Source organism: Natator depressus, chromosome 16, assembly GCF_965152275.1.
Source record: "Natator depressus isolate rNatDep1 chromosome 16, rNatDep2.hap1, whole genome shotgun sequence".
Lineage (NCBI taxonomy): Eukaryota > Metazoa > Chordata > Testudines > Cheloniidae > Natator > Natator depressus.
In genome coordinates, this window is record NC_134249.1 from 17,061,110 (window position 1) to 17,088,098 (window position 26,989).

At 40.8% G+C, this 26,989-nt stretch overlaps 1 protein-coding gene across 4 annotated transcripts in view; it reads right to left on the minus strand.

Moving 5' to 3' along the window:
• Positions 1-26,989, minus strand: part of AK8 (adenylate kinase 8) — a 110,690-nt gene that overhangs the window by 25,963 nt on the left and 57,738 nt on the right. For all 4 annotated transcript variants that reach the window (XM_074973465.1, XM_074973462.1, XM_074973464.1 and 1 more), the window contains one exon: positions 17,789-17,930. In XM_074973465.1, coding sequence (XP_074829566.1) covers positions 17,789-17,930 — 142 coding nt within the window. The remainder of the gene's footprint in view (positions 1-17,788; positions 17,931-26,989) is intronic.

A 26,989-nucleotide genomic window follows, 5' to 3' on the forward strand; every position in this document is an offset into this window, starting at 1 on the left:
CCCATCATGAATTTTAAAGGCTAGCAGCAAAGATGGGGACTAGTTGGTTGCAGAACAGATCTTGTTTTCAGATAGAGGAACACTTGGTATTTGAAGTTTGGAAAATATAAGAACCAGCCAAACCTTTCTGGAAGATGGTGAATTAGAAGACTTCCTCTGGAAGGGATCAATTGGTAAAAGTAGAAAATACAGTTGTAATAGGAAACAGAAATATAACAAAAGTAACTTTAAATCTGGAGCAATGTTTGTGTTTAGAGAATACAGCTCCTTTAAAAAAAGTCTAAAATGGAAGCCCTCCAAGTTCCCATCTAATTTAGTGGTGGTCAATACTACTTCTTTGGTCTACCTCCAGTCCTTATTGCGAGTGACATTATGTTAGCTTAACAAAGAGAAGGTTAATGGGTGACTTGATTACAGCCTATAATATCTATATGGGGAACAAATATTTAATAATGGGCCCTTCAATCTAGCACAGAAAAATATAACACGATAATGGCTGGATGATCGAGCTAGAACAAATTCAGACTGGAAATTCAAGTTGTAAATTTTTAAAGTTGAGAATAATTAACCACTGGAACAATTTACCAAGGGTCATGGTGGATTCTCCATCACTGGCAATTTTAAAATGAAGATTGGATGTGTTTCTAAAAGATCTGCTCAAGGAATTATTTTGGGGAAGTTCAATGGCAATGGTTCAAAAGTTCATGTTATACAGCAGGTCAGGCTAGATGATAAAAATGATCCCTTTTGGCCTTCGAATCTATGAATCTATGTTTGGAGTATAACTGGACAGAATTTGAAAGCTACTGAAAAAAATAAAAAGGTGGAGTTTCACCCTGAAGAATGTTCTGAAGAAAGAAAAACCACATGCTTTAAAGGCTCAGCATCTTCGCAAAACCGTTTGTATCTATGGTTAAATGTAGGATAAGGTCATCTCCACTCCCAATTTATACAAAGCAGGATGATCCACAGAGCCTTAAGTTTACAATAATTAAATCACAAGAATTCTCTCTCTGAAACCAATAATCAAGGCAACACTTTTGCAGAGCCAATTCCTGCAGCCCTTACAAAAGTAAAACTCCCAGAAAACACTGAATTGTTCAATATTCTAAGGGCACTGTGTGCATAGCTTAGGCAACGTAACTGGCATTGTATTTGTTTGTGCAGAATAAAGTATGTTTAGAAGGACTGAAAAATCATAAGCCATTTTTGCTAGGGCTGGTTGGTCCCAGAATAGGTTTCTATACAGGCCTTAAGTAAAGGGCTTGCTCTGTCATTACCATAAATTACACTAGAATATTAGCACTGATACAGCATCTTTCATTAAAAAAATAGAAAGCAAGCCTTTCAGAAGGGTTGCTACTTGCCATTCCTTCTAGGTAATCAGATAGCTGTTAATTAATAAACCTGTCAGGTGAATCGTCCTGCTCCGGTCATCATTATCCATTCTGTAACAGAATCCTGCTATCATCACCACTATCTGCCCCATAGCTTCCAGCTCAATTACCTTAATGCTATGCAAATGAGAGGCTCTCTTCATCATTAGCTTATAGCCCACGAATGTTAATAACATAATTGGGCCTTCAACAGGGTAATTAGACACGATTTCTTCCATTAGTCTTACAAGGCTAATTATTGTTGATAGGAGAGAGGGGACAAGTCCCAGTGCTGCAGGCAAAGAGGGGCATCTGGTTAAAGCAAATATAGACAAAACATCAACAAGGTTAAACAACAGTTGAAATCTATAGCAGGGTCAGGTGGGGGGGGGGGGGAAGGAAGATATCACTATGAGAAACATAGGAACTGCTGCAGAAATTGTCCATAAGGCAGTAATTTAAAATATCATTCTGCTTAAAGACAGAGCTCTCATATGCCTAAGACCACAATAACATGATGCTTAACAAACCATAGGAAGTTAACATGAGGTACCCCTAGAAGGGAGGGTTTGAAAGCTGGACCTTTTAACACCGCATGTTTGTAATGCAAATATATGGAGATAGAGTGCACCAAAGAGAGCCTGAAAACTGATTTGGTCCTAAATTTCTCATGTCAAGATGTTTAGGGGCCCAATTCTGGAACCATAACTCAGGCAAGTTCCTTTGACTTTTATGGGACTGTTCACCTGAGTAACTGCTACTCAACAATAGGAAGGACTGCAGACTCAGAGTATAAGATACCATGTCTAAGAGAATAAAATGCTCTTTAAAAGCCAGTGAGCAGGATGCATTCCAGAAATTTATTTACAATTTCTTTTTTTTAAATAAATAAAACTCAATATACCACATGCAGGAATTCAAACCATCATGCTCTTTGATGTCACTATAATTGGGCTTCTAGTAATGTTCTCAAACTGAAGTTAAAAGAATTGGACAGTGTGTTTTCAAGCTGTATTTACATTTGTGACGAAGCTATAAAAACTAATGACTATATTCTGCCCCAGTTATGTCTATGCAGCCCTGGTTACAGAGGTTACACAGGTGTAACTGGAGAAATAATTCTGTCCTAAAGTTGTCTTTTTTGGAAGGGGAAAGAGCATTAAAAAAATCTCTAAAAGCTTTCAGACACCTGCATCTTGTATTTGAGCTCATAAATTCTTAAGTGTACTGCAGGCTTCAACATTTCAGTAAGAAAGATAGATAATTGAAGTGAAATCTGAAGACTCCTAAAGTATGATATGGATGAGGGAAAATACAGTTTTTTTAAGTTCATCTCTGTTTTTTGAACCTTTGGGACTGAATTCTTGTCTACTGCAACTCCACTGACTTCACTGCAGTTACACTAGGGAGGAAGTTGGTCCTTTGTCCTTAGCCTGGAAATTAGTTTGTTAACTGTTCGGTCTTATATTTACTAAAACTGGTGAGATTTATTCATCAATACTTAAATCAAGTGCCAAGTATTTTGTGGTCTGTTCTCTGCTAAACATTAACCTGATGTACTGTGAGATGTCTCAGACGCATTAATTTAGTACATATCAGTGGGACAAGGTTTGTAAAGTAATATCTTTTATTGGACCAACTTTTGTTGGTGGAAAATGCAAGTTTTCAAACTACACACAAAGTTCTTTTTCAGGTCAGTGTATGTCCAATAAAAGCTATTATCTTACGTACCTTGTCTGTCTCATATATCCTGGGACCAAAAAGACTACAAGAACACATATTAGTGGGACATTTATCAGAGTTCATATTATAAGAATTAGAATCTAAAGGGAATTTAATTATCTCTGTTTTGCTGATCTGTGCAATGTGTAACACTGCTTTTAGGAAGCCCATAAGCTTCTCAGAAACAAATAGTTTTAGAAAAAAATTAGCATCATAGTAGGTCTATATGGAAAAGAAGCAAACCTGGTTCAAAATTTATCCTATGCCACACTAAGAGAGAAAAACAGCATTAATAGAGAACTTGTAAATATAATGCATTTAAGGATAGAAAATATGAGACTTACATACCACAATCTTGCACCTGGCATCACCTATGCAAAGTGTGTGTGAAATGGTACCAAATTAGAATGGTGGCAGTTTACATGTGTAAATGACCGCATGAGATGCAAAGTAGTAGAGAGTCAGGCCCAATGAGGCTGTAAGAAGAGGAAAATGCTCCAACAATATCTTCCCCACAATAATAGCTGTAATGATATTACATTTCTGACTTCAGTCTTAAATTATCCTGCACTTACCTGCTAGAAAATACTGAGCAAATATCTTGTTGCAAGGCAAACATCAGTAAATCCATTGGAGTTTTAATGTAGATTAGATTGTTAATCCTCATGGTAATAACAAACTAGTCTGCATTCAACATGCAGCATCACTTGACAGTTCTAACCACCCCATCTGGATTGTATTGTCGCAAAAGGATGCATTCACTTTCCAAATTTTCAGCTCTAAACAGACGATTTTAGGATCCTAAGTAAAAGCAGCATATTCCCTGCTCTGTCCGTGGATTTCACTATGGCCCAGATTCTGTCAGAACTACTCACTTTGAGTAGTGCCTTCCTCTAGGAGTAGTCCCATTGATTCCAAAGGAGTATTCGAGGAGTAAGGTCCTACTCAAGATGAGTACAGTTGGCAGAATCTGACCCTATGTTTTTATTCCCAAAGTTCTAGGAGCTGGCAGCCATGAGGTTCAAAGGTAATGTACATTTCTGATGTAGTTGCTTCAAAAGTAATTGCACTTGTGCCCTCAAAGGCAGATAGCAAACGTAGTAACAGACTTTCATAAACTAAGTTTTAACCCACCCAGAAGCAAGGATGACCCTTCCACATTTACTCAGAATAATATTCACCAGACTTTTTCTAGCACAAACACTGGAAATAAAAGGTAAAATGTCAACCGTCCAATATGCTGAAACTAATGGGATAGCCTTCCTTTTCCTACTACTGTTTCTCAGTTACTATGGGCTCCATCCCCCTGTTCTTACAGAGACAAAACTCCCATCGACTTAGTCAATGAGCATTTGATCTCTTGCAGGATCAGTCCCCAGAAGATTAGAATGCTACATCATAACACATTTGATATTTCCCCACCCCAATTATTATTTGCCAAAAGTTTTTCTGGTCCCAGTCAATTCCTGCCTCCAGTTGCTTCCTTATGAAAGCTTCCTAAAACATCTACAATCAGACTAGCAAATATTTTTGTGAACTCTAGAGGAATGAGGAATGAACACAGATATTTTTGTGAACTCTAGAGGAATGAGGAAATTAAGATGAAATGGCCAGATCTATCACAGTAGAAGACTTCAGTACATCTTATGTTACTTGGTCAGTTCTATTGATGCTACATTTTAGGAAATGGAGTGATGCTAAATGACAACATTGGACATAGGACAAACTTTATTGAGACTGGCTAATTAAAAGTAGCAAGTAAGCTCAGCTCAAATTTGCAGCCTGGACTTACAGTTTCAACATGACAATGCCTAAAATAACGTCTTGGGATACTGGCATCTTATTGGATTCTGAGTCAAAAAGTCACTGAGACTAGAATTAATGTGGAGCAAACTGGGAGACTTTGGTGAACCAAGTTCTGTGGGGTTAGTAAGGAGCTATTAGGAGTACGCTTGCTGGCTCTGTCTGTCCTGATTTTCTGGTGACCTAAGCAAGGAGAGTTATGGGAGGAAAAGCACAAATCAGATGATTAGACTAGTTGAATAAGAATACATTGCTTTTCCATTATCATCAAAAGGAGCCTGTATCAGATGAGTTTCCAAAAACAGCATCTGCCTCCCATGACCAAAGCCCTCTAGCCACACTGGAACAGAGCAGAGAACAAGAGGCGAATCTCATGATAACGTGCAGCATCCCCCATAAATAAAAGGGTGTTATGAAGATGCAGGGAGACTCTGCTGATTTTGTTATGCTTGGTTCTAGATTCTCAACACATAAGTTAATGGCTTTACCCCAGGATAGAGAGGCCCTGAAGGGGACAGCACAGGTGTGACGTGGGTTAGGTCAGGAGGCTCCCTGCTGGACACTTCTCAGCCCTGCCTCACCCCGGCCCAGGAAAGAGCAGAGGAGAAGTCCTCTAGGTAGCCTAGAGTGGCTGCAGGAGACACCAATCAGGGGCCAGATGAACCATTTAAAAGGAACCAGGCAGCAGAGACAGAGCAGTCAGTTGGTGCCTGGAGCTCAACAATGGAGGACTGGGTGGCTGGATGGCTAAAAGAGCAGCAGGACCATGGACAGGTTAGTGGAGGCTGGCTGAGCCCAAGGGACTGAGCCCAGAACGTAGCCAGACCAGGTAAGGGTATCATGATGGGCCCTGCTGGTCTGGTTGAAGACTGAGCCCAGGCAAGGGCTGCTGAAAGTACATCAACTGAGTGTACCAAGATGGGCCCCTGCTGGGCTGTTGAAGAAAGCAGTGCCTCCAGGGAGGAAGTCTTTGCACTACAGCCCCATACCAGGGCCATGAACAAGAACTAGAGACTGCATACCCTGGAAGCGGGGGACAGTGTGTGTGATTCGGCCGGAGGGCTGAGTCACTGAAGACCCCCCCCCAGAAAACTGTCGGCCTGGGGGAAGGGGCGCTTGCGAGAGGGGGGTGCCACCCCATTCAAAACTGAGTGATTGCAGGCACATACCAGCCAGAGAGCAGGCACCTGCAAGAGGTGGGTGACAGCCCCATTACAGCAGGTCATACGGTAGCTGCACCAAGAGCTGCAGAAAAAGCATCAATCTCTTTTGAGGGAATGCTCAGACTTTTTTTTTATCCTCTGGTTCCCTCTGGGGAGCATCAAGTAACTTACTGTCTGTCTCCTCAATCTCCAGCATTTTAGCAATCTTCAAAATCAGCTTGTCCAAGTCACTTGAGTCAAAGAGTCTCACAGTCTCTAGAGGAACCAAAGAGGAGGAGGAGACTTTACCTTCCTATGAGGATGAAGGCATCATCTTTCTGACTGGTTTCCTACCCTTGCTGCCTTTCTCTGTCTTTGTCTGTTGTTTTTTCTTAGGAGGAAACGCTGTGGAGGACAGGAAACAATTCCAAATGTTCTCTGGTGAAGAAGGATAATCCTTGGTGATGGATGGGGAAAGAGGAAGGAAGGAAAGGTCAAAAGCAAGGTGGGGTTTGTCAGGTTTAGAGGTACAGAGAAGGCATCATCATCTCATTTAAGTACATGTTGTATTAAAGATCGCTTGGACCGAGCATTCTCTCTCTCCCTGGTGCTTGGCTGGCTGGCGCTTTCTCACATGCTGAGGGTCTAGCAAATTGCCATATGGAGGTTCAGGAAGGAATTTTCCCCCAGGTAAGATTGGCAGTGACTTGGTAGGGTTTTCGCCTTCCTCTACAGCATGAGATTCAGGTCACTTGCCAGGATTATCTGGGTATATCTCATTTAATATTTCCCTGCTATTGCAGGGGCCTCAGACATTGGTGTAACTAGGTCCCTCCTATGCTCTCCCTGTGACACAAAATAACAGTCTCCTGGGGGCTGCAATACCTTAGTCTAATGTGCAGGTGCTGGGTGGTACTGGTGGCCTGTGTACACGGCAAGTCAGATGAGATAATATGGTGGTGCTTTCAGGCCTTAAATTCCATGACTTTATGACAGTGTTCCTCATTGCTACTGGGAGTGTGAGGCATCACTCTTGCCACACTCTTGTTGTCTCCTGCTAAGGTGCCCAAGTCTCCAGGTAAGATGAGGGGTGGAAAAAAAGATTCCCCTCTGCCATCCAGGCCACAGAAATTCACACCTCTCTGGGCAAGGAGCGACTTCTGCCAGTTAAGGGGTTTGAGTGCAGTTCTCCGCATTAAATATAGGTAGAGCCCTACCAAATTCATGGCTGTGAAAAACACGTCACGGGCCGTGAAATCTGGTCTTCTGTGTACTTTTACCTTATACTATACAGATTTCACGGGGAAGACCAGCATTTCTCAAACTGGGGGGTCCCAACCCAAAAGAGGGTTGCTGGGGGGGTTGCAAGGTTATTATAGGGGAGTCATGGTATTGCCACCCTTACTTCTGCACTGCTTTCAGACCCGGATGGCTGGAAAGCAGCAGCTACCAGGAGCAGCGCAGAAGTAAGGGTGGTAAGACCATGACCCCCCTACAATAACCTTACAACCCCAGTACTCCCTTTTGGGTCAGGACCCCTATAGTTACAACACCATGAAATTTCAGATTTAAATATCTGAAATCATGAAATTTATTATTTTTAAAATCCTATGACTGTCAAATTGACCACAATTGCCCGTGAATTTGGTAGGGCCCTAAATATAGGGGATTAGTTGGTGCCAAAAAGTATCCAACTGAGCTGCCTCTGTGAATGCAAGTGGTCTGTTTATCGAAAGGAATTCTTGAATGTGACAGCAATGTCTAGAGTTATATATAAATAAGTTACCTATATATGTAACAGGCTGGCAGCGTTTGCTTGAAATATCACACACAGTTAGCAGCTGTTGATCTTGCTGAAAAAGAATTACGCGGGGTCTGCTGACTCAGTGAGACAGATGCCTCAATATCTAACACAGATATAAAGGAGAAGGAAGCAGATTTCTAGGAGAAGAGGATCTAGTGTGTGGGCTGAGTAGTGCTGAGTGCGGAACCCAGGAAGCAACCAAACTTGGGAAAAAGGCTTGTGCTGATCTTTATCATTCTTATTGTTGTTTTCTTTACTGATAAAGCCAAAGTCCAGTAAAGTGATATGTTTGGACTTTGTATACTATGTTGCCTGTATTTATAAGCGTAGTTTGGGAAAGGTGCCTGCTTACAATCCCTCTCTCTGTATTCCTGATGTTAGTGACGATTATTATATTGGTTTAAATGTCTTGATCACCAAACTTTTTTTTTTTTCTGTGTTTTTCTTGTGAAAATGAGGAGCAAATCGGAAGAGAAGTTATAACATTTACCTCTCCGTCATTCATCACAGATTTTTGTATATCGTCAGTTAAAATGCATGCCTATTGTAAATACATATAATCCAGCATTTAAATTTGACCCATGTTTTAAAAAATGCCCTTGTAACACTTTCCATGCCAGAATAATTCAGTCATTATATGGGTTCTTGATACAACTATTTTGGGATTTACCTTTTTCCTCATTAACGAAGCAAGATATTAAGTCATTTACCTTCTTTTCCATACCTATGTCAGTTACAAAGAACAGCAAGGAAATGTTGAAAAAAAAAAGAATTTGAAGTCCTTATCTTTAACAAAAATATTTCTTCTGATAAAGAAAAGGCATCTGTGGAAATACATATTCAGTGATAAGTATTCTAGACCATGTCTGGTAAACTCTCAGATAATGGCAGCATGGTAGGGTCACAGGGATTCTATTAGCTCAATTAACGAGGAGTAAGATAAGGCTAACACCTAGCTCTTCAAACGGCTAAAAAATAAAGCTGGTAGTAATGGAGTTATTAACCTTCGCCAGCCATTGAATTTTGCTGCTGATTCAAACTCCATTTCCTAGTTCAGGCCTCCATTAATAGGCTGTTTATTATCCCTAATCCACATTGGGATCAGCTGCAGAAATATGAAAGCTCCATGTAAAGACCAAATGATAAAAAAAAAATCTTTTTTTTGCATTCTAATTTTTTCCTTTTGTTCTTAATATATTCCCAGATTCTATTTTAGGAAATAAAAACAACATTATCCTTGTTCTAAGTTACTGGCATACAGGCTATTATTAATCAGATGAAAAAGAAGTTTAAAAATATTAGATAAGTGACATAATTGGAGACACAGCCACATCCTTTTGAAGTCCGATCAAGAAGCAATATGATCTCCAAAATAAACTCTCTAGAGTCATCTTTAAAGTATTTTCTGCATTGGTAAAGAAACTTTTGGATCTGAGAACTGGAAATTTGGTGAAGTATACCATAAACCTCTATTCATTTTAGAATTAGCTCCTCCTCCTAACTCACCCACTTCATGTGTCCATTTTGTCCACCTGTTGTGTTCTATCTGACATCTGCATTGTGTGCTTTCTGGGACAGGGACTGTCAGCTTTGTTACTTGTGTAGTACAATGGGGCTCTGATCTTTGATTCAGATAAATATAATAGCAATATAAATCTCTCTCTCTGTGTATGCGCAGTGTTCCCAGCCATTTGATAGTATCATCATCAGCCAGGTAAAAAGCCAGTAGCCTGCTGTTGAAGTAAGTCAGCTGGCACTCATCAAGGATATGCAACATAGTCTTAAATTGACCAGATCTACATCACGGGTCATTAAAGAAAACCCATTTGAAGAGACTGGCCACACAATTGCCCTGTCCTGTTTGAAACTGGTTCAGAGATAACCACAGGTGCCTTGACAGGTCAAAACCTGGTGGGCAGATGGTTGGGTTGATGACAAGATAGTGATTGATGACTGTTGTTGCAGACCACTTGTTATGCCAAGCAGATTCCACCGTCATATCCTGTGGTGGCATAAGTGACCATAAAGGTCATTTATCAGCTATCAGTGTAGCAGAACATTATGGTATTGATGGCTTTGACACCATTTCACATTTCTCAGATGTTAAACTTGGCCATGCAACATACGTGCTTTCCAACATATCTGATGCTATTCCATGCTCTTCCTCCAATTTTTATCATGTAATCCAGGTTGGCAGCTTTCTGATTGCGAACATATATAAGTCACCAACTTTGCACTGGGACCTCCCAACACTTGATCATCCATCAATCTTCATTGGAGATTTCAACAGTCATCACTCTGAGTGGGAGTACATGGATTTGGATGACGACGGTGAATGGTTCAAGGACTGGACAATTAACAATAACTTTGTGTTGATTCATGATGCAAAACAACTTGGCATATTTCTCTCGAAAGAGTACTCACCCGACCTTTGTTGGGTTAGTTCACTAGTTGGCCATCCACAACTAGCGAGTCATATAGTAGTTGATAACTTCCCTCACAGCCAACATAGACCATCACTCATCCACGTTGGGTTCCAGCTACCCATCATTCAATCAAGCATCAGCGGAATTTTTGTAAGGCATTCTGGAAAAAGTTTTCCAATGCTTTGGAACATAGTGTGGTTACCATTCTGTCGCATTCTATCCCAGTTGATGAAGCCTAATGCCAATTCCAAGGAGCCATTTACAAAGCTGCATTTTCAGTCATACCACGGGGCTGTCGACCAATTTACACTCCCTGCCTGAGTGCCAATTACCAAGCCTTGCTCAGGAAATTTGAATTATCTGGCAACCCAGACATTGCAGACCTACTGACAATCTCTGGACACTGCCAGGTGCACTCGGTGGAAGGAATTTCTGGCAAAGCTTGACTTCACTTATTCTAGCTGGAAGTGCTGGAACCTAATTGGCTGGCTGGGTGCTGCCCAATGACCTCCAGGCCAAAATCACCCACTGGTTCAGCCCAATGAGGTTGCAAGTCATCTACTGCAGGTAGCAAAGGTTCCTCTGGAAAAGCAATTTATACACAAAGTATATGTCAAATGGGGTCATCTTCAACATAAGAGTATGGGCAGAAGTCAACCAGAACCATTCACAGTCATTGAGTTAGATAAGGCCCTTAACTCCATCAAACCAGGCACAGCAGCAGTGCATGATGACATCTTGCTGGAATTCCTTAAGCACCTTGGACCAACGGTGTCACAGTGGCTCACTAATTTCTATATATGGGTCATTAATGAAAAGAAGCTACCACACCCTTGGTGTCAAGCAAAGATTATTACCATTCTCAAGCTGGGCAAGGACCCCCCACAACATGGTGAGTTACCGCCCAATATCCTTCCGTAAGTGTGTTTTAAGGTGTTTGACCAATTAAACCTCCTACAAATCACTCCGGAGTTGGATGATGTCTTGCAGGTTGAGCAGGCAGGGTTCAGAAAAGGACACAGCACCTGTGATCAAGTCTTGGCCTTGACCACCTTTATCGAAAACAGTTTTCAACAAAATCTAAAGACAGAAGCCATCTTCCCGGATTTGACTGCTGCTTATGACATGGCTTGGCACAGAAGTTTTCTGTGTAAACTCTCTGGAGTTACACTGTGTTGGGTGGTTGAAGTAGCAGAGCTCTTCCTCCAAAACAGGCAGTTCAGAGTAAACATGGGTGACCACTGCAGTTCCTGGAAGTGTCAGATTAGCGGTCTTCCGCAAGATTCAGTTCTTTCACCAAAACTGTTCAATGTGTATATCAACGATTTGCCAGAAACACTCTCGTGCAAGTTTACCTATGCCAACAACATCAGCAGCTATCAAGCACAGTCCTTCTCAGAAATTGACAAGGTCCTGAATGATGATATGAAGCTCATGGCAGACTATTGTCGTTGATGGCACCGGCAGCTAACTTTTCCAAGAGGGTTTCTAGCGTATTTCATCTGCATAATGTAAGCGCAAGCCACGAGTTAAATATTTTCTTAAACAGCCAACACTTACAGCACAACCCAAACCTGGGTTACCTCAGCATGACATTGGATAGGTCTTTGCTGTACCGCAACCACTTTAAGAAGACAGCAGCCAAAGTTAGCACTCAGAACAATTTTCTCAGAAAACTGGCTGGCTCAACCTGGATGCTTAGAATATCAGCCCCTGCCCTCTGCTATTCAGCAGCAGAGTACTGTGCTCCTGTCTGGTGTCACTCATCTCACAGGAGCCTGGTTGATGCAGAACTTAACAAAGCTATGCACAGTGTTACTGGGACTTTACATGAAACTGTGTTGCCATGGCTGCCAATAATTAGTAACATAGCAACGCCCCATATTCACCATGAGAGGGCCTCCATCATGCTCCTGGCCAATATCTGTGAGAACAGCAGCTTGCCTCTCTACTCAGACCTCTTCAACCACCTGCCAGTTTGCCTGTTTTCTAGACGCCCTTTATGGACACTTCTATAAATAATAGTAATTAACTCCAGCAACTTGAACTCCTGAGGAACTGTCCCTTGACAAAGGCTACTATGGTCAACACACAAGGCTGTCTGTGCTTTTGCTGCCTGTGAGTAGACAGTACTGTATAGTTAAATAATTTTTTTACAAGAATATGTGGGTCTCTGATAACTTTTTAAAACAAACATGTCTGAAAGATAACAACCAACTCTTGTGCACTAATGTTGCTGATCTATTAGGACAGGTTTGTTTACTCCTTGTGCACACCTTATGATTACAGCATTTTAAAGATGTGAATCCAATACTGTGCTTTTAGGTTAAGTTCTTGATGGTCTTCTTCAGGTTTCCTAGAAGATCCAGATTATCTCTGGAATGCTCTGGATCTGACAGACAGGACAACCTGATTGAGCTTTCTTCCTGCCCAAGATACCAAATCATAGAACTAGGGAGAAGATAGAGAATGCTAGAGAAAGGGGTTGTATGTTGAATCAAATGATCTTGGTGGTGGACACATTAGAGAGAGAGAGAGAGAGACTGTATCAAGGCACACACATTCTCAGGCACTTTAACAAACTGCCAACATAAATCAGACCACAGGACCACCAGTGGTAGAAAGTCCACTAGAGGGAGGCTGCAGTGGCACAAGGTGGTCACAACTTCCTTTCTCTCAGGGACTTACAAAGAGCTAGAGCTCACAAAAAGTGAGCAGCCCAGACTAGGAAGCTGGGCATGGCCAGGGAATCTAGAAGATGCATGATTTAGAGCATCTCTACACCTGGCTTGTCCTGCATGCTTCCTACAGAGCCCATAGCAGAAATGAAATGGAAGTCATGTCTTTAATGACGGATGCTAACATGCCAATAGGAACTATAGCAGGAGTCATATTTTAGTTATCCGGGCATAAAAATAGTGTGGTGTTTAATACAGAAAATTTGTTTCCTCTTGCTCAGATAAATCAAATGGGTTATGGATTATACTCAAACTTAAATAAATAAAAACAGACAATTTTGGATTGAGTCCACGCATGGAAAGATATAGTCTAAAAATGAATTATTAGGAAAGTTATGAATGGTAGAATACAGGGGTTTTGACTTACCAGCTCAATATTTACAGTATGATCAATAACAATAAGGTAACAAAAAGAGGGGTTGTTTTACCAGTTTTGAGGGGTTGGGGAAGAGGCATTGATAACAGGCATATAATACAGGCTTATTGGGCCTTGAGCTAAAGGGTCTTATGCTACTTCTTTTTGAGTCCAAATACACTGAATCAATATATGATATTCATGACACAAAGCAATTTTTCAGTGCATCTTCAGTGAAATGGGAAGTTCTGTTCCTTAGCAAGCAGACAAATGCAGTCAGTTTGTAGACAAATGTGCTCTCATACACTCAGTTGATGCGACTGTGATCATTGTCATTATATTCAGAATTGACTGAGACGAGCTGTGCACCAGTTGGGAGCTGAAGTTAATAACAGGAGATGTATAATAGTAATAGCCTACGTTGTTGCTGGTGAACTTTATTTCAGCTGTAAGTTTGGCAAAGAGCTGTAGCTCTGTTTTACTCAATGTGTACTTTTGTAGAAAAATCCAAACTTGATATTTTCATTTGGCCTGTGGTTTTCTCTAGATTGTTTGGAGAACAATTTGCCCCTCGACCTAGTCCATACTTGTATATGTAGGGTGGAACAGCATATTTTTATAGAGGTTTTAATGTATCTTAGAAACATCCAGAGTTGTACAATCTACTTTCTATTTTAGCTCTAGTAATAAAAGAACAAGAGCTAGAACTGACATTTGCACCTGCTTTGATAAAGGACTACACTGAACCCCTAACACCAGCAGTCCTGAGCATCTGATGCTAACCTGTAACTATATTTGGACTCTCATTTACTGCAGACGCAAAGGGGTTAACAGTCTTCCTTTACTACGAGGCTGAGAGACCACTAATAGATTCAGCTTCTTATTTGCCCTAAAGGCTGCCACAGTTCAACACGATTAGGATCCTGTCCACTTAAGCTACACCTGCATCATAAGGAGGACTGTAGAAGGCAACGCATGTGTTCTCAGAGTACAGAAAGACTGGTGCTACAGGAGGACATTTCTGTCTGGTAGAATACTGGTGTCCCTGCACCAGTCTGCAGGCTAGTCTTGCTCTATGGCAAATACTAATTTTAAAAAAAAATCTAATACCTTAGATTTGCAATGTGAAAATGAATTATTTTCCTCATTGTTCTAGGGCAGGTCTTTGGATGCAGTGGCTGATGCTGTATGCCCTTTTTTTATTATTACATTTTAACAAACTTTATAGCCCATTTTGTTTGTTTTCAAATAACTTTATTTTCTTTCTTTTTTTCCATCAATTACTAGGTTTGTTTCTCTTTCCATAAGACAGAGGAGTCAGGAGACTGATCCCGCTCAATGGTGTATAATTTACTATTATGTGCACTAGGTTTATGAGGTGGGAGTCTGATAAAACATAGTATTTGAACACTAACCATTTATTAGCTCTAAGGAACAGATTTATGACTTGACAACCAGACAATAACTCTGTTTTCTGATCAGCCAAAGAGGTCTACTTTGAGTTCAAAACACAGAGTAACGTACCCTTTCACAAATAATTTTGTTTACTGATGCGACTAGATTTTAATAATAAACTTGATATATATGTAAATTTATTTTAATTTAATTTCATCTACAGAGCCCTCCTAAAATGAGACTTTGTAGGTTGTTTTGTGTCTGATTTATAGATTTCTGCATTCTATTCCCAGATTGATTTCAAGGCTATAATTCTATCAGGATTTTCTACTGATGTCAAAAACACCACCACCACAGATAGTGTTTTATAACTAGCATCACAAGAGAAACTAAATTACAGCCCTTATATTCCGTGTTGCTATATGTCCTTTGTTTATAATCTCTCTTTTTCTTTCTGTATATACCTGGTACTTCAGTTTCACGGAAAAAAATCAACTCCAGAATCAATCAGGTTAGCATGATATCTGTTTTTGTCCTTTACTTCAACACCTGTGTAAAACAGTAAAGGGCCAAAGTCTGTACTGAAATACATACATACAGCTTCTATTAAAGCCGATGGGAATTGAGTGCATGGATCAGAGTGGAATTTTCACATCTAAGCCCTTATACACCAGCCACTGTTATGCACATTATTATGCCCTGATTCTGCAAACATGCACAGTGAATTCAATGGGAATATTCACATGCATATACCTATTTATGAGTAGGCTCTGTGTCTGTCACAGAGATCGTGGAAGTCATGGATTCCATGACTTTCCACTACCTCTGTGACTTCTGCAGCAGCCAGTGTGGCTGACTCCAGGGCCGCCCAAGCAGCTGGCCCAGGTGGCCCTAGGGACAGCCACACCAGCTGCTGCCGGAATGGCTCTGCAGCCAGGTGCTGCTGGAGTGGCCCCGAGGCAGCATTCCGGGGGTGGCCAGAGCAGCGGCATGGGGCAGCCCCGGGCAGCTGGCCCTGGGGACCGCCCGAGCAGTGGCCTGTGCAGTTGGCCCTGGGGTCCATCTGAGTAGCAGTCTTGGGGGCGACGGGAGCACCGGCGGGTGGGCAGCCCCAGGGTCAGCTGGAGCAGCCGCTGCTCGGTGGCCCCCAGCAGTTGGTGACACTGGCCACCAGTCCCTGCCCCAGAGCAGGGGTTCCCTTGCCCCCCCCAAAGTGGAGCCCGCCCCCTCCCCTGGCCCCCAAGAGCAGTACCACCACGCCCCACCCGCCAGCTAAGATTTAGTCAGAGGTATATAGTACAAGCCATGCACAGGTCATGGCCCGTGAATTTTTGTTTATTGCCCATGACTTTTACTAAAAATACTCATGACTAAATTGTAGCCTTACTTATGGTCATGTATACCGACTCAGTCCCTTAATTTTTTTTATTTATGAATGTACTTTCCAGGAAATGCTATTATTTAACCTAATCTGACACAGGTTTAAGCATCTTCTCCTCTTTATCTCAAGTCATCAGGAAACTGGTTTCTCTTTTAAAAATATTTGTTTTCAATAGTTTTTCTATACCAAAGACTTTATACAAAAACAACACACTCCCTTCTCTTTCCTTGCCACATTCGCAATACCTCCTCTCCCAACTCAATCCTACCCTTTCACCTCCTTCCACTGTAGCCTTGGGTAGCAGTCACATGGAAAAACAGCTGGGGGAAGGAGAGATTTTGCCAGTTTAGTGTTGTGTTAAACATTTTGGCATGTGAATTTCCTTTTTCAAGGTTAGCTCTGGAAGTCTAGGAGCTAAGAATTTCTAACGTGCTTTTGTGATGGCCACCATCTTGGTCAACACCCAAGTACTGGAATCAGGGACCTCCTGAGGTGAAAGCAGGAATCTTAACAACTTGAGCTAAATAGCCAGGAACTCTAGCTGAGAGCTGTAACAGACTCCCACCCTCTGTGGACCAGGCCCAGAAAGTGCCATAGATTATTTTCTCAAGAGGTTATAACAGTTCTTTTATGATGTTTGAGTAGTTTCTACCCCAAGAACTCATGTCCCTTACGCTACATTTCTGAACATTCTTTTAATAAGCTAAAATCAAATACAAACATCACATTGTCTTTCATTATTCCACATAAAACAAAAAGACACTGATCTCATAGTGAGGTCCCAGCCATACCAATATAATTCTAGGAGATCACACATACACAGATGTAAGCAGCCGTAATTTGCACTCAGCTCTAACAAAATATATGTACTGCATATAGTCCAAATTTAACCCCTTCTTGGGGTCTGGCTTTAATGATAAACCACCACAAAACAAATCTGAACCTCAGCTTGCTCCCCAAGTTTGGCTGTCCCTAGGTTTTCCCTGCAGGACATCTCTGTTCTAGCCTCTCTCTCTCTAACAGAGAAGCTCTAAACCCTTTTTATATCTCTGGCTGGAGTTAACAACATTCATCTGTCACTATGACTCCACAGTATTTATCCTGCATCTTTATGCAGGGTTCAAGCACCTGTTATTGGGATGATTCAAAAGGGGAGCCCTCATTCCTGTACAAGGTCCTAGAGTCTGCCAGTCTGTTATAACTAGCATAAACAGCCAGACTCTGTTGTTTAAAGTTCTCAGAATAATAATGATGCACCTAGTTCTAAGTATAAGTCTTCTCTAAACTTGCAGGGTGGGATTTTCTGAAGCCCTCATCATTGGCCTAACTCTGCTTCCACTGAAATCAATGGTAAAACTACTATTGACTTCAGTGGGACCTGAGTGAGGCCAACATAGAGTTCTTTTGAAAATCCCTCCCTTAGACTCCTGGCTCAATCAAAAAAAGTGGATCAAAAAAAAAAAAAAGAGTGTTTACCCATACAAAAACTGACTCTTCAATGAGCCAAGAAAAAATGGATAAAGGGAATCAAATGCTTCTACGAGAATAAGACCTTTTTATCTCTCAGATTTGATTAAAGTAGGTAAGAATAACAAATAAACAAGAATAATACATATTGTTATTAAAAACATTTTTTAAAGTCTTACCTGTTTGGAATAATTCCTGCTTTTACCATCTGTTCTGCCTGATCTAAATCTCTTGGGAAACCATGTAGCACCCAACCGTCAGTCATGCAGTCTAATCTGTTGAGACGATCTGTCAGTAACTTTAAAATGATGTTGTCTGGGACTGGAGAGGATTTGAAAAAAAAAAAACCCCATCGCTTATTTTGTTTGTCAAATCTCAGCACTAAGCAGACAGCAGAATGCTTCTTGTTAGCTATGAAGTGAACTTGGATACAAAAAAGTTATTAATGTTTGAAAGCTGTAAGCTTTTTGAGTAGGGACTATCATTTACTGTGTATGTACAGTGCCACAGTGGGGCTTCAAACTTGTTGAGGCCTTCAGGACAATCACAATATAAATAATAAATACTGCCTACATAAGCATACAGAGTAATTTTTCTCATAAACAGTTATCTATGTATATCTACATTATCCATATTTTAACTCTCTACTGTGTGACATGACTACATAAAGACCTACATAGGCAATGATGTAAATTGGATTAAATACCTACTTTGTGGAAAAAAAAACAAAACGGTATTTGAACATATTTAACATAGCAGTTCATAGTGGCTCCTCTCCAGCAGTGCCTAGTGTATATTCTGGCCTTAAGCTTTCCTGTAAAAATAATTATTATTTTCTAGTCTTTGACCGAGAGATAAATTTCCAAATGTGGAACAATTGTAAACTGTTGCAGTGTTGTCTTCCTTAGCTTGCAGACAGAGTTCTAGCACCTCTGTTGCTGTTTCTGTTTACGAGGCTCTGATCGGTTTCACAACTGCTATTTAGAACCAAGTAAACCTTTGTTTTAATTTTATAGGATAGAGGAGAATGGAGGGATGGCTCAGTTTTCATTATAGCCTTCATAATCTAAACTACTTCAATCAAGATACTCCATTATCATTGTTTATTCCTACTGATTTATTGAAGAATTAAATTCGTGGACTGAACAAGGACTATTGCCAAACTTCCAAGGGCTGACCTGATGTATTAGGTTTAGAAGCAAATACTCAACTAGCCCCAGGAAAGTGGTTAGGGAGCATGATCAGAAAGACCTACTAGGAGTCCTTACATGGGCAAACATCTAAAACAATTTTTAAAAAGCAGAGACAGTGCCTCCTCGTGTATTTGCACAGTATCTATTCCATTAGGGGTCCTATCAGAAACAAAGAAGAATAATGGATTGCCACATAAATCCATAATAAGGAATGTCGACATTTTATTATTCACCCTGCCATAGCATTTGTATACAATAGTACAGTGGAAAGTTTTCATACCAGAGTATGTGTTTCAGATCTGTAATGCTGGGACTCACCTTTGCAGCAAATAGACAGGTGCACACATGTATTTCAGTTGGGTATGCTACCATTGACATGATACTATTACAAGTGCTGGGTATTGCAGGACACACTGAATAGTCCATGTTTCTAGCAATTTTTAAAGAATGGAATCTCCATTGCATCCCCCACTTTCTATTCCCGAAACTTCAACATCATCCACAAGGGAAAAATCCCTTCAGTCCCAGTTGTTGGGGAGTCTTGTTTCTATTGATTCCTGGAAATCTATGACAGCTGCCACTCCATTTCCAGCACCAGTACATGCTTATTCTCTCATTTTTCAGAGCCTTTAACCCTCAGCCATGAAATTCACCACTTCTCCTTTTGGAATTGAATCACTGAGTTTACAGAATTGCTCTCAGGCTTCAATGTGCCAGCAAAAATGAAAGAAAACCATAGGGAATTAATTAGAAAACTGATTAGTGTATTAATTGAGGATACCCACTTCACACTAACAAGTTAAGGATAGTACTCTTCTCTAAAAAGCATCTGCTAAAAGAAAACTGCAATGGAATATAATCTTTTCCAGTCACCTGATCCCATGTGAAGTGACAAAATCACAAGAGGTACTTCTGTAAAATGCCAGCATGAAGAAAGAAGCAGCCATATTGTCAGACTGATGATATATATATATATATAACAAGAGGAAGATCAGAGCTACATCCAGAGACAGAAGGAATAGGAGATCCCCCACTGGTTGGCTATTTTGGGGGGAGAGAATAAAGGTGAATTCTTTATTTTTTCCAGGAGTTTCACAGATTAACACAAAACTGAAAAAGCCCAGGACAAAAATTAAGAAATCAACTAAAGAGAAACTGTGGAAATTTCCTCCTGTTCCCTTCATCTCCGGTTCGAGGACGGGACTTTCTGTCTTGATATTCATGATGCCTGCAGTAATCATCTTCAAAACAGTTTACACAGATGCCCAATTCATATCAATGGAAATTTTTAAAGATTCCTTAAAATGTTTCACCACTACTTCATAAAGGAATTAAGTGATACTGTATTGACTCTTCACTGGAGCCCCATTACTGATGTAGAATACCCTTTCATGCAGGATTCCAGAGGCAGCAGCTGGCAAGAGCTCTTGCTGGCTCCAATAAGGTGAAATAGGGAAATAGAGGGAGCAGCATAAGGCCCTGAAGATGATACAGAGGAAGAGGCTGGTACACAGTATCCCCTCCAGCAGATCTCAGGGATCCTCAGATTTAAGGTGCCAAGTCTTTGCTTCTTGCATAGTGGGAGGGAAAACCCCCAAACCCTAAAACAAAAAAGTCAAAAGAAACTGTGAAGGGGACATTGTGGAATTATTCCTGACCCTGGCTACCTTCCGCAAGTCTTTAGTTTGAGTGAGTGATCAGATTCCAATTCTTAGGTGACAGTTTCTTCTGGCCAGAGTGTAGCAGCCATAAGATAAAAAGGAAAAATTCTACTGTACGGTGAACCAATAATCCATCCGTTAATGGTGTGACTCCTATGCAATGTACTAGACATATCTGCAATGCTGAATATATCGAGTATATCATGAAACGCTGCTAATTTCAATGCCGTGTCACTAGATAACACCAACACAAATGGATAGCCATGCATCACTTTATATATTCGGTACAGTACATGTGTACATAAATACACACCAGTGTATATGTTTACATGTTTTCTTGTGTTTCTAAGTTTGATGGTGAGAAATGAAGCATAAACAAGTCAGACAGCAGGCTCTGTTTAGAAAACATAACTATCACTTCTATACAGTAGGGGAAGATAGCTTATAGGCTGTTCAATGGCGTTACAAAGTACATCAGTCACCCTTGAACAGAAATAGTCACAGTTAAAGCAGCTGCTTTAAAACTGTAACATCCTTGGCAGACCAAAAAAAAAAAGGGGGGGGGGAAATCCATATTATTCTTACTTCCTTGTGGTACAAACAGAGTAGTAGATAATGAAGAACTGTGGGGTATGGAATTCCTTTTCATTCATGTGGAACTCCCTGGTGACTGCGAGGGAAATTACTAACCTGTAATTGGAGTGATACACAGTCTCTAGATAACTAGCCTTGGATCCACTGGCCTCAAGCGTACGACCAAGAGTGCTTGCTAGCAAAGTAGAATTTAGAGCCGTTCTGATGAGGCAGTCAATCTACATGCTTTAGGGGGATTATGAAGCACATGAGCTTTGAATAATCTTTTTTTTTTTCAACCTAAACTTGTGTGAGTTTCCAACTCTGTCTCTGAGAGTTGGGCGAATGAAGCTCTAGAGAGGTTTCTTATCTTTACAGAAGTCCAAATATAAAAGACTTTTAGAGATTTCCACTTGTGGAGATTGTTAGCCAAGAAGGATATCCCTATTAAGTATCGTGGAAACATATCTCCATTAGCTAGTGAGATCAAGACACAGAGATGAAGTTCAGCCACTAGCACAGAGTCCGCAAGGCAGCAGAACCACAATGATGTCTCTACATTGGGACAGGGGTAAGTAGCTGTGGACAAGGAACCAACGGTGCTCCATAATCTGTATACATGGCAGAGCTCGGCTCCAGACCAGCCCCATACAGAAGTGCAAAGAAAGAATAGAGGAATATCCCTAATATCTTCCAACAAAGCATATGTAGAAGATCTCCAGCAATGGCTGGAAGTTGAAGCTAGACAAATTCAGACTGGAAATAAAGCATACATTTTTAAGAGACAGTATTTAACCACTGAAACAACTTACTAAGGGTCATGGTGGATTCTCCATCACTGACCATTTTAAAATCAAGATTGGAATTTTTTTTTTCTAAAAGATCTGCTCTAGGAATTATTTGGAGGAAGTTCTATGGAGTGTTACACAGGAGGTCACACTAGATGATCACAGTGGTCCCTTCTGGCCTTGGAATGTATGAATACCGTGATATGTACGATAAGTACCAATGGGAGTCCCTTGGCTCGGAACCGTACATTGCATTATCTGCATTATATTGTGATGTTTAGCTAAGGAAGTATGCTCTTTGCTTTACTGTGCATACCTGCCAAATAAGTATCAATGCTTCATGGCAGATAACTTAGCATGTCTCCATTATCTCACAGTCATTGACACAGTGGACACATGACCTGTGTCATACAGCTGAACTCCTTGAATTAGACACGAAGACTGAATCAGCATCCTGACCTAATAGATGATCCAATCAATTGAAGGATGAGGCACATTGGCAGGGCGGTGTGGGTAAAGTGTGAACTGCTGCTCTTTGTGCTGTAACCATTCTCTGAATAACAAGAGAACTTCAGTCTCTAGGATAGTCAATCAGCACTTTTCATGAGTACTAGTTTTCAGACATTAGAGTACAGTGCAGACACACATGATCAGAAGATAATGTAGAATATTTAATGAACATACACTTGCAGCAGTCTGCTGTAAAGTAGCCAAAACAGTAGGAAAAGTTGATGGGTATTCAAGGGAAGTCATGAGCCTGTCATTCATCCCAAAGGACTGCAAACTTTCCCACAAAGTCCCCACTGATGAAACTCATGGGAATGTGGCCTATAAGCTTGCGCCCTTCACAAAAAATCTCTAGAAACAATAAGAGAACAGAAATGTTGATCAGTTAAAAATTTTTTATCTTTATTGGCTGCTAAAGGACACAGGATAGCAAAGAAGAAGTGGTACATTAAGGGCAGAGGCTCTGAGGTTCAGTAGAGGCTGTGTAAGTGAAGTTGTGGTAGAAGGTTTCTCTCATGAAGACCTAAAAAGGAGCAGTGCAATCAAGCATTTCTCATGCACACCAGGAAGAAAGGAAATATATTACTTGGGAGGCTACAATGTACTACGCCCCTCTATGCATGCAAGTTCCAGTTCTTTCTCGGAGATACAGTAAACTTTATTAAATCACCTTGTCAGTCAGCTCCAGAGTGAAATACTAGAGCAGTGGTTCTCAACCCGCAGTCCAGCTGTGTGCTAGGGGCAGTTGGGCTGCCCAGTGCAGCAGGGTCTGGGGTTGGGGCTGTTGGCCAGTCCTGCACAGTGGGCGTCTGGGGCTGCCGGCGAGCCCTGCATGGCAGGGATCCGGGGCTGCCCTGCCACCCGGCCCCATGCAGTGGGGTCCAGCAGGTTGGAGCTGTCGCCCAGCCCCACAGGGCAGGGTCCAGGGTCCCTGCCACCCGGCCCCCCACCTGGCCCCACTCTGTGGAGGGGACTCTGGGCAGGAGGCGCTGGGTATAGAGGTCTGTAAGGTTCGGGGGGGGATAGGGACACTGTGGTTCTCAACCTGCGGCCCAGGTAACACATTGTGGGCCGCATATGTGGTCCCCACTGATAAACAGGTTGAGACCCACTGCACTAGAGGGTGCGGATAAGCCAGGACTCTGGATCCACAAAGGATACTTTTGTAGAACTGATAAAATTCACATGTTCCAAGCTGAACACCTCATATTTCAAATGATACCTCCCCAATATCTTTTCCTTTAAAACACAATGTTGAAAGATATTGACTCACTTCTCCAAACCTATAAATCCTTGATTTCAAGTACAGCACAAATGCATTTGCAGGAACATGTCCTGTCAGTTTTGTGCAGCAGCAGAAAGTTTAAAGTCCCTTTGATAATACTGTCCACATAGCCTTTATCATTTCCTTAGACAGAGATTTTTCAGTTAGGTCTAAGTCTTTCACTGTTAATTCAGATGCCTGAGGCCTGATCTCAATGTTTGACAGTTAACATCTTGCCCTGAGTATAAACCACTGCCAAGGGCTACTTCCCTGGATTGTCCTGTCAACCATAAATTTAGCAAAGAGTGAGATATGAATATCCTATTTTTCCAAGAGCATCAGATTACCCACACTGGATAATTTTATTTGGTTCTTCAGTTTTCTCACTGGCCTCAGGGTTGTTAGAGTTCATATTCATTTGGGTTTTTTTAATGTGCTAAAGAGAGATTTAAACAGTGATTTACTGTGGTCACTGTGGCGTAGGCTGACCAATACCTTCATTCAGCCTTGCCAATGCACCAGATTTGTGATGACAGAAGGATTTTCTCACCATATATTATGCACTGTGTTTCACCTAATGAAATACATACAAATAAATATAATTCTTCAGGATTCCAATCGTAAATCAGTGCAAAAAGGAATAGCTATGGGAGTGAGGGATGATTTTTGTTCACATGCACAGAGTTGATTGTAGAAGGAATTTCCTCCCCACACTATTATTGGCAGGAGCCTTGGGGAGTTTTCACCTTCTCCTGGAACATTGAGCAGGAACACATGGTTGAGTAACATATGTTCAGTTCCCTGCACTTGCAGGGGGCATGGGGCTTCAGACATCACTGAACAGCAGTCATCTAGTCTTCTGTTCCTTTGAATGTGAATTTATTAATTCAGACGCTCATATATAGCCTACCTCGACTTCCAGGGTATGTGCATGGACTCAGATATGACTCTCTAGGAAACTCGAGACGCTTTGAAGATGACTCCCAAAACTACATGCAGTATAAAGGCCACAATATATTGCAAGGAGGTTTATATAAATGAGGCTTTCCATTGTACACTGAGCTTTGGACTTTTCAAGTGACAGCTAACACATAGTATGGTGATAGCGAAGCAACCATTATTTCCTTAACACAGAAACTGCATTTATGGTTTTGAGCCTCCTCAATTGGTGCTTTCATAAGCTCCTCACTGATATTACAAGAAATCATGACTACTGTAGATGCCTATGATAGTAATAAACAGAACAGAGATCACATTAGGCAAGGATTTTTTTCGATGCTGTTGTTTGTTATTTACTGCCACCTGCTGGTAAAATGAGATTACTGACACACAAGCTAATCACTCCAGACAAGGTATGGGAAAAGGCAAGTTAAATTATGAAATGGAGACGACCCTGTATAGAAGTTTCAATTATGCATTTCTGCAGAATCTCATCAGGTGAAGGCTGGAACAAGAAAACACGACTTGCTATAGAGCAGACTCTTATTTGTCCATAACTGCAACTGACAATAGAGTTCCACAGTATTATATGCCAATCAACAGCATAGAATTTTGGCTAATTTACAGAGACTGTCGAAGATACTTCTCAGTTGCTCTGTTAACCTCCTTTAAGTGCAGAGATTTAGCTACTTGACCCATGGGATTCTAGAAGCATTTCTATTTATTCATTCTGAAACCACTTTTAATCTGGTTAAGAGAAAATTTAATAAATAATAACCAGTATTTATGTAGCGTTTTCAAAGCACTGCGCAATATTAACAAAATAAAAAACAAAACCAAAAAACACTCTTACTGTATTCTCATATTCACTATCCCCAGCTATGCTGATGTAGGACTTGTCATCAGAATTAGAATACTTATTTTTATGTAATAAAGTAAAATATAATAATCCAAGTATTTCCATTGTACAGTCTCAACGTTTTACCTCTTGGGACAAATGAGAAGCATTTCGATTCCTAAGGTTTTACAGAGATAATATGGTATAACTTTGGGCTTTGGTTTTTTTTAATAGAAAGCAGCTATATTAGAGTTGAAGTGAAAATATTTGTAAAAGACATTTAAGAACTTAAATCATTAATACAACATGTGTAGAATTAAAAATTACAAGACATATTTTTAAATGAAAGGAGTTGACCATTCTTTTTCTCAGCTGCAAAGCGTGAGTTTCAGGAGTCTTTGTTTGCCCCATTACACGTTATGATATTCTTCACGCTTAAAGAACTAAGACAGCTCCCTATACCGATGTAGCTATTAGTGATATCCTTAGTTATAGCAGGAGAAACAGAGAAGTCCAAACTCAAAGGCTGGTGCATAAAAAGCTACTTAGTTGCTCTTCTAAAATATTATTTCAATTTTTCCAGTCCATGGTGAGCTGGGAACCAGAGCTCCTCGGGTCTAATCCAGGTTCTGCCACTGACTTGCTACGTGGCTTTAAAGGGAGTTACTCAAGCTTTCTGCCTCGGTTTCACCATCTGTGAAATGGAGATATTACTGACTTCCCTACCTCACAGTGATGCGTCTAATCTGACAAGTGACTCTGTTAAAATGGCATCAGTTTACTCTACACCTCTGCTCTCCACGTGTATTCGGAGTTCTATCTGCTAATGTTAGGGACAAAAATACATTTGTACTACTACTGCAGAGCCAATATGGCTACAGGACAGCAAACAGAATTCTATGTCAGCTCATGTTGAATTACTGGAATTGTGCAACCGAAGACACAAATTCTTCCCTCATTTATACCTGTGCATTTTTACTGAAGATCATAGGGTTTGTGACTGAAGGAAGAATTTGGCCTGCAGAATCTTTCCTACTGCTGCTGATGTGCAGGAAGGAAAGCACCTAGGCCAGCACTTGCAAAAAATATCTTTTGACTTCTAAACTGAACAAGCTTGATAAGGGGTCATTAAGGCAATAAATCTGGAACCCCACCGGGCCATTTTTCCCGTCGCTTGGAGAACAGAACAGCTTGTTCATGTTAATACAATGCTTTGAAAATATACAGCGTTATGTAAGAGCTAAGTATGTTTTTTAAACCTCTTAAAAAAAAAAAGCAGCATTTCAGTTTCGCATTAAGGCCTGATTCTATATACATGGCTCCTAATGAAACGTACCCACAAGGATGAAACATACCCACAGAATTTAATTTTTAGTATTTACAGAATAAAAAAGGTGGCTGCCAAGATGTGATACGCTTTCCCCTTCATAGGTATCTTATAAATTGATGTGATTACTTAACCCCACTGGGAAAATAAAATTTGTTATTAAAAACAAAAACAAAACAGAAACCAAGTTAGCAGTCTAGTGCTCATGAGCCACTGGTTTAGTCAGCTGGGCAGGATGGAGAGTAGTGGGAAGGGAAAGAAGATATTTGTCAGCTTCCCAAGAATTCTTG